The sequence below is a fragment of the Argentina anserina genome, chromosome 6, assembly GCF_933775445.1.
Source record: "Argentina anserina chromosome 6, drPotAnse1.1, whole genome shotgun sequence".
Taxonomy (NCBI): Eukaryota; Viridiplantae; Streptophyta; class Magnoliopsida; order Rosales; family Rosaceae; genus Argentina; species Argentina anserina.
Genome location: NC_065877.1, coordinates 5,112,364 through 5,130,351, shown reverse-complemented (window position 1 = coordinate 5,130,351; position 17,988 = coordinate 5,112,364). Strand labels below are relative to the sequence as shown.

The 17,988-nt window shown below is 40.5% G+C and overlaps 3 protein-coding genes across 4 annotated transcripts; all 3 read left to right on the top strand.

Annotated features, from left to right (window-relative positions):
• Positions 1 to 1,680: 1,680 nt before the first annotated feature.
• Positions 1,681 to 9,221, top strand: LOC126800219 (uncharacterized). Its single transcript, XM_050527535.1, has 9 exons — positions 1,681 to 1,961; positions 2,441 to 2,604; positions 2,822 to 2,945; positions 3,043 to 3,169; positions 3,825 to 3,889; positions 4,004 to 8,237; positions 8,332 to 8,418; positions 8,528 to 8,647; positions 8,734 to 9,221. The coding sequence occupies exons 1-9, from the start codon at positions 1,807 to 1,809 to the stop codon at positions 8,782 to 8,784; spliced, it is 5,127 nt and encodes a 1,708-aa protein (XP_050383492.1). The 5' UTR covers positions 1,681 to 1,806; the 3' UTR covers positions 8,785 to 9,221.
• An 891-nt stretch (positions 9,222 to 10,112) lies between these two features.
• Positions 10,113 to 12,202, top strand: LOC126800228 (putative pentatricopeptide repeat-containing protein At3g08820). The gene has a single exon (XM_050527549.1). It carries the CDS (start codon positions 10,127 to 10,129, stop codon positions 12,194 to 12,196), a length of 2,070 nt encoding a protein of 689 aa, XP_050383506.1. The 5' UTR covers positions 10,113 to 10,126; the 3' UTR covers positions 12,197 to 12,202.
• Positions 12,203 to 12,400: 198 nt separating this feature from the next.
• On the top strand, positions 12,401 to 14,561 carry LOC126800282 (uncharacterized). 2 transcript variants are annotated; one of them, XM_050527613.1, is made up of 5 exons: positions 12,401 to 12,558; positions 12,668 to 12,897; positions 13,058 to 13,127; positions 13,232 to 13,319; positions 14,426 to 14,561. In XM_050527613.1, exons 2-4 carry the CDS (start codon positions 12,712 to 12,714, stop codon positions 13,279 to 13,281), a joined length of 306 nt encoding a protein of 101 aa, XP_050383570.1. In that variant the 5' UTR covers positions 12,401 to 12,558; positions 12,668 to 12,711; the 3' UTR covers positions 13,282 to 13,319; positions 14,426 to 14,561. The 2 variants fall into 2 exon arrangements, with proteins under 2 accessions (XP_050383570.1, XP_050383569.1); XM_050527612.1 differs by having other exon boundaries at positions 12,403 to 12,558; positions 13,232 to 13,323.
• The last annotated feature ends 3,427 nt before the right edge of the window (positions 14,562 to 17,988 follow it).

Sequence of the window (17,988 nt, the reverse complement as noted above, 5' to 3'; positions counted from 1 at the left end):
TAAATATCTTGTTTTTTTTCATTATATCCTTTTAATATCTCGACTACAAACAACGGGGATACGTATATGTTTTAATTCAGATGACTAAGATCATAATCAAAAGCTCTTGAATTATTGATCTCAGCACATCTGAAGTCTCCATGCATGCATGTGAAGTATCAGCATAGTAGATTAAGATCCCAAAAAGGTGACTAGAACAAGCAAAAGAGAACCTTGGAAAACAAAAGCTAGCCAACAACTACTATACTAAAGAACAGACCCCCATGGAAAAATGAGTAAAGCTAGGCGACCCCGGAAAGCGAAGCCGCCCCATTTGGATTACAGATACCTCTTTTGCTTCTTTTTTCTCCACTGAAACCACTATAACCCACCAACCTTCTCTTCTTTCTCTCTGGAACCAGAAACAAAAGGGTCAATTTATAAAGATTGGGAAGCACTGACTCCCCAGCTAGCGAAGCTTCCATATCTTCCCCAACGAGATTTTCTCAGTACTGGTGAAACAGAAAAGCGTGGGAAAAGTAAAATTGATCAGGTGCACCCAAAACTACTCACCAAATTACCGGTCTTTGATTCTCTGGCGTCCACCTGGCTTTGTTTGTGGCGCTCACGTCCACCCCATGGTGGGGTCCACCACGAGAGTGGTCTGATTCTTTGACTAGATGTGCGTGGCGGGACTTTATTGGATACGGCATTGTTCGTTATAGTTAAGCTCCCGCATTCAAACACGATGATGGCGGGTGATATCATCGCGTATCGAGTGTTTGTCTGAGGGAGTTACCAACTGCTTTACCTATAATATCTAGAAATGTCCTTTCTTTCTTGGCCATCTCTATTGCTTTTGGTTAACCTATATTTAATGTGATGAGTTTAGTTCATGCCTAATATAAGTTCAAGTTCTAGAGTTTATGTCCGTCCACTTAACCAAAAAAAAGAGTTTATGTCCGTAACGAACTCCATATAATAATGAAATTTCATTTTCACCTTGTATTTCAATGTATGTTGTACTGATTTTGTGGTGAGTTAAAAAAAAGACACATGGGTTGATAACACACACATAGCGAGATCAACAATAATATCCCAGTACAATTAGATTGATCTTTCACTATAGGCGCACAAACTTGGCGCATCGACTTTACATATATACTTACCTGTGTGCGCAAATGTCGTAGTTAAAAGAAAATAACTGATAAAGAAAAATCGAGCTCATAAGTAAAATTCAATCGTCTAGAACTAACTATAACAATTTAATTTAGGAAACAACTCTATTGTAAATTTATTTACCTAACTTAGCACAAACAAGCATAAATTTTTTATGACAAACGTCTTCAAGTATTAGAGAAACATACAAATGTTCCAAAATCCAGCGTAAACCCAAAGACTCCATCATTATAGCCCCATTTCTAAGAAGGTGAACAAGTTTTCAATCATTTTGGGGCCAAACATTAACAAATACTTGTGACATTGAAACCAAGATAATTCTAACGCCAACCCAGGGAATTATAAAGAGCATAAACAAGTTAAAAAAGAAGAACAAGATCCAATACAGCCACCCCATGGTAAGCGCAATATTGCCCACCATTGCTTTCATTGCATTCCAATATTCCCCATAAAAAAACTAATCTTTTTCGTCTTTTTACTCTCTGTCTCTTTCTCTGTCTGTCTGTCTCTGTTTCTCTCTCTCGCACCACCACCGCATATTCACTCACTGTCACGGACTCTTCTCCTTCTCTCTCCACCGCCTCCGGGAAATGTGAAATTGAATTCGCGGAGGCGATTAGGGTTTTTCGGTAACGATTTTGAGGAAGAATGCCGTTGACGCGGTACCAGATACGGAACGAGTACGGCTTGGCCGATCCGGAGCTCTACAAAGCCGCCGATAGAGATGATCCGGAGGCGTTACTGGAAGGCGTCGCCATGGCCGGACTCGTCGGCGTCTTGCGTCAGCTCGGCGACCTTGCCGAGTGAGCCTCCTTCTCTTTTTTGTTGGTTACTCTTTGCTGTTGTTGATTTCAATTGCGGAAATTTTCATTTGGAAATTACTGTTTTGACCAGAATGCTGAACCTCTAGGGTTTCAATTCGGAGCTTGTGGATGATAATTTGACTGATGTGCTCAATTTCTAATTCGATTGACTCCGAATTTTTACTAGATTGACTCCGAGTAGTGTTATATAGGTATTGGATTTTACTGAGTTTTAATCCGTTGGATTGTGAATGTTTGCAGTAAGGTCAGACTTAATTACTGTTTAGGACTGAAGATTGGTCTCTGGAAATGAAATGAAATAAGGAGTTCATATTATGGAGATTTTGGACATGGATTAAACCTTGTTTAGTTCAGATTAAGTTCCTATTGCGTTGTTAAAATTTTAGAGTGGAGTGTTGTATGGTTTGATTTGACACATTTGAGGTAGGCTCATGAGGAAATGGTGTTGTGATGAATAGGTTTGCTGCTGAGATATTTCATGACTTGCATGAAGATGTCATGGCAACAGCTACAAGAGGCCATGGTCTAATGGTTCGTGTCCAACAGCTTGAAGCAGATTTTCCTTCGATTGAGAAGGCCCTTCTATCTCAGACTAATCATTCGTCGTTCTTTTCAAATACAGGTTAGGGTCCCTGTTAGACAAATGTTTCTGCATAACATGTAATGCATCTTTGTGGCAGTTGAAAGAAAATGATCTGATAGTTATGTTGTTACTCGTACATGACCAATGGGTCTTCTCCAAAATGCATGAGCATTGGAAAGGGACACAATTTTTTCATTTAATTATTAAAAGGAATGTAATTCGAACATGGTTGTGTAATGGCATAGTTCTATTGCAGGTGTTGACTGGCATCCTAATCTGCATTCCAAACAGAATGTGATCACCCATGGAGACTTACCTCGCTTTGTAATGGATTCTTATGAAGAATGCCGTGCTCCTCCTCAGTTATTCCTTCTCGACAAGTATGATGTTCTACTCTCTTATGCTACTCTCACCTAACATCTAGATAAGAATTAAAGATGAAGAAAGTCGGGAAAAATCTCATCCTATTTTTAACAGGTTTGATGTTGCTGGGGCTGGGGCATGTTTGAAGCGATACACTGATCCGTCATTCTTTAAAGTGGAATCAGCTTACTCATTAACATCAACAGATATGCAGAGAGAAAGAAAGATCCGTAAAGTAAAGGTATTTCTAAGAATATTCAACTTGCTGAAATGACTAATATATGTGGCCAGTCCACTGATGTCAATATGGGAAGTCCTTATGTTTCTCAACTATTACATGTGTGATATGCTTTCATGTTTGTTCATATCCATGTCGATCATCCATTCACGCATTTTTCATTAAAAGATTGAACCATACTGCGGTGAGTGTGGTCTTTGGATCCCTTAGGTGATTTTTGACTCAGGGCGGTTCATTAGGACATCCAATATAGGTATTAACCATCAGTAAGTGGGGCTATTGCTACCCCCAAATATACCTTTTTTCTTCTTCTCGAAAAGCACCAGGCTTTATGGGAAGCACCCTTAGTAAGGCATGACCACCCATGGTGACAACTTTTGTTTGGAAAAAAGAATTGATTTTTCTGGGTGGAAATAAAAGAATGGATTGAAGTAAAGAAAGTTTGAAACCTGTTTTTAATTTATTTTAACTGATATTCCTATTATTGATTTGTAAGTGTGCCTACATGCATGCCTGTGTGGAAACCAGGCAATATAACCTTCTGCACTTAGAAAATGCAAACTAGGTTCAGTCTTTTTTTTTTTAAAAAAATTTTGATGTAAGAAAGCACTGTTTAACACTTGTTTGAGAAAATATTTATTGTGTCTTTTGTGTGTAGCACAAGAAAGGATCTCGCTGGAGGAATGGTGAAACCACAGAAGTTTTACTGCCATCACATGCTAAGTGAGATCTTCTTGTTACTGCCTTATTACTATTCATGTGACTGTTAAATGTGCATGTTTCCTTAATACAGATGATTGAGTGGCCATTCATTTATTTTTTCTTCGAATCTCGCAGATTACATGAGTTATTTCTGGAGGAGCGCATTGAAAATGCTTACAGTGACCCTGCTCGTCGTGTGAAGTTAAAGAGAAGACATTTGAATGGATCTGCAATTGATTCAAGAACCAGGAAAAGTTACATGGATAAATTTGTGGACACTCATTCACCAGAGCGTAAACTGATTTGTGCAACTTCTGTTACTTCCCCGCTCTTGAATTTTAGCTCAGATAATAAGAATGAGTCGGGGCTTAGAATACTTGACATTAGTATTGTGAGTCCTGCAGAAAAGTCCTCTGAAAGGGGTAGTTCTAGTTCTTCAACTAATGACCAAGAAGTCGTATCAAAACAGTCGATGGAAGTTTTGAGCGGGGGCTCTTTCTATGGAGAAGTTGCAAAGGTATCTGAACCAAATTCTGATGGCAAAAGTGACAACAGCTATTCCAACCTCCAAATGGTAGCAGTTGAGAAGGAATTAGAAGTTGATGGAGAAGACAAAACTGAAGACAGTGTAGAGGGCTACATTTCTGATGATTTGCCCAGTGAGGTGGATAATTATGTGGATGCTCTTGCTACTATGGAGTCAGAAATGGATACCGACAATGAGTCCAGAAGTAAGAGCAATATACGCTTAATGAAGGTTGACAAATGCAGGACAGACTCTGATGCAAATGAGGAGGAACAGGTATATCTTCAAGCTCGGTCTTTGGATTCTCAATCACCTGAGAATTCTTCTTTGCCAGATGACTGGAATAATTCATTTGAAAGAGATAGAGCCAGTTTGAACTCTGATTCTTTAAGCAGTTTGGTTGAGAATACACCCTCAGAATGTAATGCAGCAGCTATAGAATTCCCATCCACTGAACCTTGTGGATCTGAGGATGCATGCTTTGAGGAAGGCATGAGCCCTGATAGTGAAGATATATCTTGCAATAAGTTGGCTAGGGAAATGGATCCTACACAAGAACATCCAGACTGTGGAGCAAACTCACCTGTGGCTTCATATGTGGAACCTTTATCAGATGAAACATCTTCTGATAAAATGAAAGTTGGTTCTGGATCATATGACATCAAAGAAAATGGGACAAATCTGAATCACTTCATAGCAGTTGTTTCCAATGATTCTTCTCAGGCTAAGTATGATTTCACGAAGACTTCCACACTTCGTCCAGATGAAGAAGGTGTAGTTAGCGCTTCTGATGATTTACACCAATTGAAAAATGGTGAACCATTGGCTTCTATAAATCACAGTGGCAATGAATCTGTGAATGAAGTGTTTCTGGCACAATGTGATGATGAAGATGCTGTCAGGAGCTCCACCAGTAGAAAAATTGATTCACCACATTTAAGTATTCCATCCACAGAAGAACAGCTCTTTCCTTCAGCAATGAAAGAAGTACGAACATCTTTGGGTAGTACATTACCGCCTCATAGATTAGATGTTGCAAAGCCTGTTAACAGGGTTTCTCATGTAGATGATCCTGTTAAACCAACTGCATTCAAAACTGGAGTTATACCGTGGAGACGTATCTCAAGAGAGACATTTCCTGAAGGGGACGCTCCACACACTCATGACCTAATAGAGCAGAAGGATAATCCACAGACACATGTTGTAGATGAGCAGAAGGATGCTCCACAGACTCATGTCCTATTTGACCACAAAATCTCTGGTTTCAATGAGGATATGCCTCACTGTGAAGATAAATTTAACACTGAAGAGCAGAAGGATGATCCACAGACTTATGGCCAAATAGAGCAGAAGGATGCTCCACAGACACATGTCCTAATCAACCAGAAAATCTCTGATATTGATGACGTTATGACTCATGATGAAGAGAAATTTAACGTTGAAGAGAGATCTAAGACTCTGGATGATGTGGAGATAGGCTTATTGTCCAGCAATGTTAATTCAGAGGGAGGAGATTCTGCTTCTATAGAAATTCCATCGAACACTCCAACTTATTCAGAGCATGGGGATCATGTACTTTCAGCCAATATAGAACCTGCAACAGTTTATATAGAAGACATGGCTGCATCCTCTGCTGCTGTGGCCAAATCCGATGATGTCAATGATTTTATTGATACATCTCCTGGCACCAGAAATCTTGATGAAGAGGAAGGACCTTCTGTTTCTACAGACCTTCCGTCAACTTCTCCAACTTATTCAGGCATTGGGAATCTTGTAATTTCAGACAATAAATTGCCTGAAACAGTTCATACAGAAGATGTGGCTGTGTATTCTGCTGCTGTTGCTAAATCTGTTGATGCCGATGATATTGAAAAATCTCCATTGAATTTTATGAAATACCCAAGAGAATCTGAAGATGAGGTCGCTTCTCCAAAATCCGTGACAGACTCAGAAGTGCAGAAGAAAGAAAGTGAAGTTATTCTGCCAGTGTCAGATTCAGATTCAGACCCAAAGAAATCAGTTTCTCATGGTCCTTCGAGTTCAGAGGTATTTGATGATCATAACTTCTCCCCGGATGTGCAGAATGAAAGTGGCATGGCTGTCTATGATGTCCCTACAGCCTCATCATTTTTGGAAATGAGCAATCAGGAGTCACAGTCACAATATCTTTATCAGAGTTGTGGAGAGTATCCTGTGTCATTATCTATGCATGCCCTTCCAGAAACTGACCTCCAAGAAGCTGAGAGGAAATTAGAAACTTTGTTGGAGTTGCAAGCTAATCAAGTTCAAATGGAGAACTTGGAAAGAGACAGAAGAAGTGATCAGCTAGAAGCTGCCGTGGAGCAGTCAACGGAGTTGCAAGCTAATCAAGTTCAAGTGGAGAATTTGGAAATAGACAGAAGTGATCAGCTATTAGCTGCCTTAGAGCAGTCACCGGAGTTGCAGTCTAGTCAAAAGGGCATGGAAGATTCACAAGACGATCAAGCTGGTACTAACTTATCAAATTCTCAATATGCACAGATTGGGTCTCGAAGTCACCCAGATAAGGAGATATCCAAACTATCATCCGTGGATCATATCAATCAAGAGACATGCTTGGATGACTCCCGTAAATCTTTGCCTGAAACTCTTCCAAGTCAACCTCCAACTTCAGAGTTATTTACAAAATCAGCCGGCCAGGAAACAGATATTTTAAAGCAAAACATGGAGCCATTAGAGTATATTCTTTCTAACTTAGTCCAGCCACCTGTGGTCAATCTTGAGGACACGCCGCCATTGCCGCCCCTACCACCTATGCAGTGGAGGTTGGGAAAGATGCAATATGCTTCAATAGCGTCACCTGGAGATTTGGGTGGACTTAGCAATGATTCGTCTTTCCCAACGATGCACTCACTGAAAGCTGACGAGAAACCTCAATTTGATCCACCAGCACCACAGAGGGAGCTATTGCAACCTCGGAACCCATTTTTATCTCTCACAGCAGAAGATATGGAGTCCCAACCTGGTATTGGACCTTTGGTGGTCCATGTTGTGTCTCCCACCCCATATCCACAAGTATGGACCGATAATGATTCTAATCATCAGTACAATTTCCCTGATTTTGGGGGAATGCAATTATCAATCCCAATCCTACAACCATTGGAGGTCTCTGGTAACAGCTCTGGTCACAGTGACGGTGTTTTAGAAGGAGCGAAGGGTCTGTCAAGTCTAAAGTCATTCACAGTTCCTGGCACTGAATCTACATCTACAGAAGACCCAGTATACTCTCATGAGGAAATTATCCATCCTCAACAGCTGACGCCAGAAACTGGTTTAGCTCTTGAGGTACTTCAACAATCATTCAATAATACCGAATTGGAGAAAAAAGCTAGACTTCCTACCACATCTGTGATAGCACCAACTATGGAAGATGAGCAGACTCAACATAGTTTGCCAACAACAGAGGGAGGAAAGGTTCAGTCTACTTCGAAGCCATTAACAGTATCAGGAACTGAATGCGCAACTTCTACAAGTGACCCTTCATTTTTTGATGGGGAAACCATCCAACCTCCGCAACAATCAACCCAGGAATCGGGTCTGGAGCCTGAGGATCTTTGCCGTTCATTGAGAAACTCAGAACGGGAACAAAACAAGCCTATTGCTACATCAATGACAGTGACTACTACGGTAGATGAGAAGCCTCAGCCTAGTTTGCCAATATCAGAGGGAGAAACAGCATGGTTGTCAAATACTTCTGATGTAATGCCGGACTCAGAAGTTGGAAAGTCTAATGGCACAGTAAAGAAGATCCCTCGTCCTAGAAATCCCCTCATTGATGATGTTACTGCTCATGGCCAAAGCAAGGTAACTGATGAACCAATTTTTTGCACTCAGAAAATGCTCTTTTTGAGATTTATGCACTGCGGAATACCTTAATAACAAGTTTACATTTTCGCAGTTGAAAAAGGCAAGTGAACGAATTCAGCCTCAGACTGAACCAAAGGTAGACGAAAGAGATTTATTTCTGCAACAAATTAGAACCAAGGTTAGACCAGTTTATTATAATTGTGCTTCTTCATCATTCACCTTTCCTCCTTTTTGGGTTCTCCATATTCCAAGAATCTATTAAAGACCGGACCTTTTTGTTGCCTCAGTCCTTCAACCTAAAGCCTGCAACTGTGACAAGATCCACACCACGACCCAACATTCAGGGTCATAACCCGAACTTGAAGGTCATCTCTCTCTTAGAGAAAAAAGCAATTGCAATCCGCCAGGTCTGTCTCTTTTTGTCTCTCTCCCTCTTAAACACAGAATTTTGTCCAGTCAGTTAATATTTAATAAAATGAGGGTTCTGATGCAGGCATTTGCGGGAAGTGATGAAGATGATGATGACAGTTGGAGTGATTCTTAAGAGATTTTATTCTACTTCAGATTTTCACCCTACAGTTAGTCTTTAACTGGCTGGTGGATTCTCTTACACCAGACTGGCGTTTCTGTAGCTTGTATTATACGACCCCCTCTCTTTCTGAAACGCCATCTTTAGTCACTCAGCTCTATTCGACATTAATCTAGTGCAAGGCAAAATGCCTATATACAAGAATGAAGCTGTCGCTCCGCGTGCAAGCGCACAATCAGTTTCAATCACCATATTGTTAAGATCTTGGCAGCTGTAAATTGTTTAAAGTGTTATAAAAGTAGCATGTAGCGTACTGAAAATGAAATTTTGTAATGTTTGTAATTTTGTATGTAATGGTTCTCTAGTGCATATACATGTATCCATATACTACGTATCCGGTTCATATTCTTGGCTAATTCTCACTTTCTATGTCAATTCCAACCATTTCTTGCCCAACAGCCCTCATGTCTTGCATACATGATTTGTACATATGAAATGTCAGAATATATCTACTAAAAATTATTTGTACAATTTTTCAAGTTCATTCGCCCGCATCTACTAACTTGAGAACGTCAAAAATCCAGACCGGCCCTCAATATCCGTCATAATAAAGTAGTTTAAAGACCTTAATCGATTGAGAACAATGGAACTGCTAAACACAAAGTGTCAGAAACAGGAAAGCGTGAGAGGAAGAAGATAGTGTTCGGGTGCGATGTTGAGGCTAAATATTTGGAGGAGAACAAGGGAGACTACATGTCAATCTCATATTGACGCCTTCAAGTGTTACTGTGCTTTGAAGGAACCAAAGACATCTGGAGAGTAGAGTCATGACCTTTAGATCTATTTTGATTTGAAATAAGAACATTTATCCATCTTGGGTTTTCTATTTACTAATGATTTCACCCGTCCTATGTTGATCTTGTTGTTCAAATTAATGAAATTATAGTTGCTTTACATCCTCAAAAATTCAAAGTTGATGGGTACGTGTGTTTTTGTGAAGAGTTTGCAGGATGTGTTTAGAAAGGTAAATTTGGAAAATTTTACTCAATATTTTAAGACTGGGTATACTTAGATATTTACTTGATACATTTAACAACACTCATTTAAATTACAAGAAAGATTAATAATCACAACAAATTAATATCAAATCACTGACTCTAACTCGGAAGTTAGAACCAAAAATTGAGCTACAACATTACTAGAGATTTGTAATTACATTTACATTTTAAGCATTAAGGATGGGGTGCCAAGGCCAAGGGGAGGACCATATAAAGTTGAAGTTAGTACACCCCAATTGTGTCACATAGTCTAGGGACTATTATCGACCATCGAAATTTGCCCGCCATTTGAAAACCAGATGATGAACGCCGTAGCCAGCAGAGCCTCCCCTGCAATCTCCAAGGCTTTGGACACCAAGCAATTCATCACTGAGGGCTTCAGCTCCTTCACTCAGCTCAAGCACGCCCACGCCCGCCTCCTCCGCCTCGGCCTCGACCAAGACCACTTCCTTCTCAACTCCCTCTTACGCTCCGCCTTCGATTTCGGAAACCCCATCTACGCCTCTCTCGTCTTCAACCAAATCACCCAGCCCAATATCTTTCTCTTCAACACAATCATCCGGGGATTGGTTTCGGTAGATTGTTGCGACGATGCAATTGGATTCTATGGCTCATTGCGGAAACAGGGCTTGTTCCCGGACAGCTACACTTTCCCATTTGTTCTCAAGGCCGGCGCGAGGCGTTTGGACTTTGAGTTGGGGTTGAACGTTCAAGCACTTGCGGTCAAGGCCGGTTTCGACTTTGATGTGTACGTGAAAACCAGTTTGCTTGCGCTGTACGCGAAATGTGGCTATATGGAACATGCGCATAAGGTGTTCGACGAGTTGCCTGAGAAGAATGTTGTTTCGTGGACCGCGATGGTTTCTGGGTATATTGGAGCTGGGAGGTGTAGGGAAGCTGTTGATACGTTTTTGAGGTTCTTGGAGATGGGTTTGAGGCCTGATAGACTTGTACTTGTGAGGGCTTTATCGGCGTGTAGTCAGTTGGGGGATTTACGAAGTGGGGAGTGGATAGATGGTTACGTTACGGAGATTGGGATGGTGGGAGATGTGTTTGTGGCCACTTCTCTGGTTGATATGTATGCTAAGTGTGGGCACATGGGGAGAGCGCGATCTGTGTTTGATGGAATAGCTGAGAAGGATGTAGTTGCTTGGAGTAGCATGATTCAGGGATATGCGTCGAATGGGTTTCCTAAAGAAGCCGTAGACCTCTTCTTTCAAATGCAGAGGGAGAATTTGAAACCGGATTATTATGTGTTGGTTAGCGTGCTTTCTGCTTGTGCTAGATTAGGAGCTCTAGAGCTAGGGGAATGGGCTAGCAATTTGGTGGATAGAAATGAAATATTCAATAACCCTGTCCTCGGTACTGCTCTGATTGACATGTACGCGAAATGTGGGAGCATGGTGCAAGGTTGGGAGGTCTTTAGAGGGGTGAAGAAGAAAGACATTGTGGTTTGGAATGCAGTGATGTCGGGATTAGCTATGAATGGACATGTCAAAGCTGTGTTCGGACTATTTGGGCAAGTGGAGAAATTTGGAGCTAGAGCTACTGGGAACACTTTCATGGGGTTGCTTTCTGGATGTTCTCATGCTGGTCTGGTTGATGAGGGTCGTAGATTTTTCAATAACATGACTAGGGGCTATTCCTTGACTCCTATGATTGAGCATTATGGATGTATGGTGGATCTTCTTGGCCGTGCGGGCTTGTTGGATGAAGCTCATCGGTTGATTAATAGTATGCCAATGGAGGCAAATTCTGTTGTTTGGGGATCACTATTAGGTGGATGTAGGCTATATCGGGATACTCAACTGGCTGAACTCGCATTGAAACAACTCATTGAGCTCGAACCATGGAACTCGTCTTATTATGTTCTTCTCGCAAATGTTTACTCCGCAAATCAGAAATGGGACGAGGCAGCCAACATTAGATCAGGAATGAATGACCAAACCCTGAAGAAGGTCCCTGGCTGCAGCTGGATCGAAGTAAACAGGGTTGTTCATGAATTTTTCGTGGGAGACAAGTCCCACGAGCTCTCCGACATAATCTACGCAAAACTCGACGAGCTGGCCAAGGACATCAAAGCAGCCGGTTACGTTCCCACAACAGATGTCGTGTTGTACGACATAGAAGAGGAGGAGAAGGAGCATATCCTCGGCTGTCACAGCGAGAAGCTAGCCGTTGCATTTGCTCTCATCGCCACAGGCCCCCATGACACCATTCGAGTTTCAAAGAACCTCCGCGTATGCGGCGATTGCCACCAAGCCATAAAGTTTATCGCCAAGATCACAGGAAGAGAGATCATCGTCCGAGACGCTAACCGATTCCATCGCTTCTATGATGGCTCATGTTCATGTAATGACTATTGGTAAAAATTTCCAAATTCTTACCGCCCGCAGTTAAAAAATCTCTAGTTGGTTAATAATAATAAATACCAAAGCCTTATCTCATTGATGGTAAAGTAATAGACTTTATCCAGTGACACAAGAATTTGCCATATATAATACAGACAAAATCGAGAGTCTGCAGGAAGAAGACTAGAAGAGGCAAAGGCAAAATCAACGACGTCGTTTGGTGTTCCTCTCTCTCCTTTTGTACCTTACCACCGAAGCTCACGCAGTCAAGCTCAGCCGTCTTTCTTCCTAGCAATTTCCTACTCTTCTTCTTCTTTCAATTATTTTTTTTCTCAGTCGCCAAAAAAAAAACCATCTACAGTGAGAATCGCATCGCCAAGGTAAGCAAATTCATTCAAGGCCTAAAAACCCTACCTTTTTTCTAAGTACAGCTTAAAGTTTGTTGCTTTATTTAATTCTAGTGCGAAAGTTGCTTCCTTTTATGGCCAGGCTGTAACAGTTGTCCCAAAACGACGTCGCAGAGAGAGAGGGAGATGGAGAGTTCGAGCAGCTCGCAGAGGGAGAAGAGCAGGGCGCCGCTGAAGGAGGTTGTATCGGAATGCGTGAAGCGGTGGTTCAAGGATACTCTCAAGGAGGCCAAAGCTGGAGATATTAATATGCAGGTGCTGGTGGGACAGATGTACTATAGCGGCTATGGTGTTCCCAGAGATGCCCATATGGTATGGTTTTTCAGCTTTTCGTATTAAGGAGTTGTGAATTGTTTTGCTTGTATTAGAACAACAAAGTCAATGCGATTGGGATTGTTAAAGTTCTGTTCTTGTGATGGTAGGTCTGGTTGTGTTTGTAGTATTGACTATTTTGGGTTTTGGGATTTTGTAGGGGAGAATGTGGATCACAAGAGCGTCGAGGACCCGGTCTTCGGCTTGGAAAGTTTGTGAAAAGCCACCGGGTTGGTTTCTCTATTTGCAATTGTTGTTATTGTCATTGTGTTGATTATTGTTGTTGCTGTTGTAAATGTGCCTCTGATTTGGTTGTCTGGATCTGTTGTGGTAGGCTATAATGCTAGTGATTCAGATTCAGATGAATTGAAGGGGGAGTCGTAGCTGGCCCAACACAAACTTCATGTGCAATTATAGTTTGAGCAAGTATTTCCCAACATTCTTACCTCTTCTTGTATTTGTTTTGTTTCTTAGAAATGAAAATGGTCAAAATACCGAGTATTATTCAGTATGGCAAGGATTTTAAATCTCTATGAGCTTTTGATCTTTGTAAACCCCTGACTTTGTTCCTTAGTGTGCTTTTTTAGTTCCTTCCTTTTTTTGGTAGCAAGACTCCTACGTATATGCATATTGCCATTAAGTTTATCTTGGCAAAATGTAGACAGTAGAATCATTTTTCTTAGTCAGTCTTTGAATCAGATTTCAGATCATTCTACACTGGTTGACTGCCTCCATTATATTGTTGCTCCACAGGTTGATATGGTTTTAGTTTTGGGTAATTGTACATACTCCTTAGTTATATTATTCTTAATTAAGTCACTTAAGTGCAATTGTCAAGGTCACAAGGGTTTATTGTCATCTCTGTTAACTTTATATAGGGATATTAAAATGCCTGGACAGATAGGAAGGGAGATTATATGGAACAGTGGATAGAGGGAAAAGGGACAAGGGAGGTTCGATTAGGTGTGTTATGTTTAATTGGTGGTAGAGAAGGAGGAAAAGGGGATGGGAGGAGTTGCATCTCAACTTATGGCCTCTCAACCCATTGAACATCTGTGATTTGTAGTAACATTTTCCCTTCTTTCTTACTTTTGTATTATGGAACAAAAACAAAGGGTGGGGAAATTATACATTTTCTTCATCCTTCATGATTTTGTATTACACTCTTCCAGTGTTCCATCCTTCCCAAACTTACTTTTGGTTCTAGCTTGTCCTTGTTTATGTTGTCGGTAGTGGTAGATATAATAGCCTTCTCTAGTAAACCTATCTTTGCATCTGCCATATTTCTAACACTAAAGAGTATAGCAACAAATTTCTCTTTGTTAAAAAAGATGATTCAACATTGCAATTTTCAGTTTTTTATTCGACTCACTTTAGGAAAACCCCATGGGAAGGACGTTTTATGGTACATAATTATAGGCAGTCAATGCAGAGGCCATATATTTATGATTATGTTCTTAAGGCTGACAGAAGTCCTGTAATTGACCAATTCAGCTACATAAATCTAATTTCTTGCTTCTTGTTGCAGGATGTGCTCAGAAATGTTCATGTTCTTCATCTGCATTATGCATTATGGATGCATTCTTCAATTTATCTCTTTTCCTGAATTTACCAATGTAATCATAACATTTTGTGTCATATAAAAACCGTTATTTTTTATTGCACTTCCATATTCTGTAGAACTTTTTGAGTTATTATGAAGACTTGCAATTTCCATCCAATCATAACAGAGTGAATTGCTGGAGAAAAGGGTATAGAATAGTTTCAGATAAGGTTTGAAGCAACGGTGATAAACTTTTGAAGTATGACATAACTTACTACACTTGATCTAATTTGATGGATTTCCCTTTTTCTGTATTGGTAAATAATATTCCAAGGTCTTAACTGGGTAGTTAACAAATGACTCTGGAAGTGTGGAACATTACGTGACATATGAAATTGCTATCTTCTCTTCTTGAGCTCTTAACATAGTGCCAAAACGTGCTTGATTCAAGCCCTTCGGAACTTGTCAAGTCGATCAGCTTTGTCTCTAGTGTCTGCTGGCATTTTTTGGGGTCAAACTCACAGATGAATATACCTGATCCTTATTCTTTTATTTATAGTCTAGAGACACCATTACCTGACTAGCCCTAATTTCATTTGAAAAAGGTAAAAAGGATGACAGGTTTATCATCCTTGAAATAAATCTAGTTTTTGGTAAATGAAAGTTTCTGATTAAGTCATCATCAAATATCACTTCGCAAGTATTCCAAACAAAAAAATCACTCTGCAAATAGGAAATTGGAGACAGAAACTCAAACTTTCAACTATGCAATATATAATTATCAGACTTTTAGTTTTTAATCTTTTTATACACCGAGACGGAATGGCAGTAACAAAAGCAAATACATAAATGAAAGCAGTTGAGTTTCGAATGATTGGCTCATTACCACTATTCTTCTATATTCCAAGTGTTACGATGAGCACTCCGCAGCCATTATGGCAATCGGAAGACTAGGATAAAAGTGATCAGCTGCAGTTTGGTCCAATTTGGTCATCTGGACTCCATGGTCAGTTCTCCAGCAGTTAAAGGACTAGTGAATAGTTTGAGCATGTGGCAGTGTGGAACTTCCAGTCCCGTGATCCAGAAGGCAGTACGTATCATAATTTGTTATCCTAGCTTAATGGTCCTTAATCAAGGCACTCCATCGACAGTAAAACAGAACATTTGTTCCATTTAAGATATTCTACTCAAATTGTATCTCATATGATTATATTATACTTGATTTGCAATCTATATATAAATTAAACAACTTAGCCTACTCTTACAAATCACGGAGGAAATCACGCCCGTGATTTCCTCCTTTAATCATGCTATTACACTAATCACGCTAACACTCACCCTCAAGTTGGCGCATACACATTAACCATGCCCAACTTGATAAGTGAGTCATAAAAAACATTCTTAGACACTCCTTTGTGAGCGTATCGGCAAGTTGCTCTTCTGTAGGAACAAAAGGAAAACTGATGATTTTCGCATCTAGCTTCTCCTTTATAAAGTGACGATCAACCTCCACATGTTTTGTACGATCATGTTGCACAGGGTTATGTGCAATATCAATAGCCGCCTTGTTGTCATAGTACAGCTGCATAGCACACTTAGGCTTAATGCCCAAATCTTGTAGCAAATTTCTAAGCCATAACATTTCGCATACTCCTTGAGTCATACCCATGTATTCTGCCTCAACACTAGATCGAGCTACCACTTTTTGTTTCTTACTCTTCCATGTAACAAGATTACCCCAAAAAAATGTAAAGTACCCTGATGTGGATTTCCGATCTGTAATATTTCCAGCCCAGTCTGCATCTGTGAAGCCACAAACTTCAAGGATATTATTATGATTAGAGAACATTATTCCTCTCCCTGGAGCTGACTTCAAGTACCTCAAAATACTTACAATAGCATCCATGTGGTCCACACTGGGATTATGCATGAACTGACTCACTACACTTACTGCATACGCAACATCTGTTCTGGTATGTGATAAATAAATAAGGCGTCCAACTAGCATTTGATAACGAGGTTTGTCAGTAGGAACTTGATCTGGATATTCTGCTAATCGATGGTTCTGCTCAATAGGAGTATCAATGAGAGTGCAATCCAACATACATGTCTCTGTTAGTAGATGAAGAATATACTTCATTTGACACAGATAGATACCATCACTTCCTCGGGATACCTCAATGCCCAAGAAGTACTTGAGTGTACCTAGGTCCTTCATCTCAAACTTTGTGGCTAGCTGTTTCTGTAACCTATCCACCTCAATAGTATCATTCCCAGTAACTACCATATCATCAACATATATAATTAGGGTTGTTACCTTCTCTTGTTGATGTCTGAGAAATAATGTATGGTCTGAATTACTCTGTCTGTAGCCAATGTTCCTCATGAATTGTGAGAATCTTCCAAACCAAGCATGAGGTGACTGTTTAGGACCATACAAAGACTTTCTTAATCTGCAAACAAAGTTACTTGGAGAAGCGGCCACATATCCAGGCGGAAGATCCATGTACACTTCCTCTGTAAGTTCTCCATGAAGGAATGCATTCTTAACATCAAACTGTCTGAGTGGCCAGTTTAAGCTAACAGCAACAGAGAGCAATACCCGAATAGTGTTTATCTTTGCAACAGGTGCAAATGTCTCATCATAGTCTATGCCATATGTCTGGGTGAACCCTTTTGCTACTAAACGTGCTTTATACCGGCTCACCGACCCATCTGGATTATGCTTCACTGTAAACACCCAACGACATCCCACAGTCTTCTTGCCATGTGGTGGAGATACAAGCTCCCAAGTATTGTTCTTTTGTAATGCTTCCATTTCTTCCTCTATGGCTTTCCTCCATTTTGGATCTCCCAATGCATCCTGCACTTTGTTAGATACTAATACAATAGATATTTGATTCACAAATGATGCATATGACTTAGACAACCTTTTGGTAGACATAAAATTTGCCACATGATATTTAGCTTTAGCCTGAGGGGTAGGTTCATACTTTTTTGTTGGCTGACCTCGAGTAGACCTATTTGGCAAGACATATTGTCCACTATTAGCTTCACTAGTATTAGCCCCAATAGGATGACTAACCTCAGATGAGTAATCTTCTGTACCATGAGAGTATTGGTCAAGTGTAGAATCAGTAGTACGGGAGATATGCGGGGCAGTTGTGTTGTCATCTTCTGGTACTTGAATGTCTGGAGTGACTGGAGACCCGGCATCATCCGGTGGTGCCTGTGTAGCTGACACATTGGTAGTCTCAATTGAACCGCTCACCATATCTACTGGCTTACTTGTCTCCCCCTCTCCATGATACATGTCTTCAAAATATAAATTCTCCCCCTGAAGAGCAGTATCGGAAGAGGTAAAATAGCTCATGTCCTCAAAGAAAGTAACATACATAGTGACATAGTACTTCCGGGTAGGTGGATGATAGCACCGGTACCCTTTCTGATGTCCTCCATACCCAACAAACACACATTTAACTGCTCGGGCATCCAATTTAGACCGTTGATATTTTGGAAGATGGACAAAAGCAACACAACCGAAAACA

Coding starts and splice junctions, on each gene's coding strand:
- LOC126800219 (XM_050527535.1), top strand. CDS start 1,807: ATGCCGTTGACGCGGTACCAGATACGGAACGAGTACGGCTTGGCCGAT. Junction 1,962..2,440: donor CAGCTCGGCGACCTTGCCGA/GTGAGCCTCCTT, acceptor TGTGATGAATAG/GTTTGCTGCTGAGATATTTC. Junction 8,238..8,331: donor CTGCTCATGGCCAAAGCAAG/GTAACTGATGAA, acceptor ACATTTTCGCAG/TTGAAAAAGGCAAGTGAACG.
- LOC126800228 (XM_050527549.1), top strand. CDS start 10,127: ATGATGAACGCCGTAGCCAGCAGAGCCTCCCCTGCAATCTCCAAGGCT.
- LOC126800282 (XM_050527613.1), top strand. CDS start 12,712: ATGGAGAGTTCGAGCAGCTCGCAGAGGGAGAAGAGCAGGGCGCCGCTG. Junction 12,898..13,057: donor TTCCCAGAGATGCCCATATG/GTATGGTTTTTC, acceptor GGGATTTTGTAG/GGGAGAATGTGGATCACAAG. Junction 13,128..13,231: donor AGTTTGTGAAAAGCCACCGG/GTTGGTTTCTCT, acceptor CTGTTGTGGTAG/GCTATAATGCTAGTGATTCA.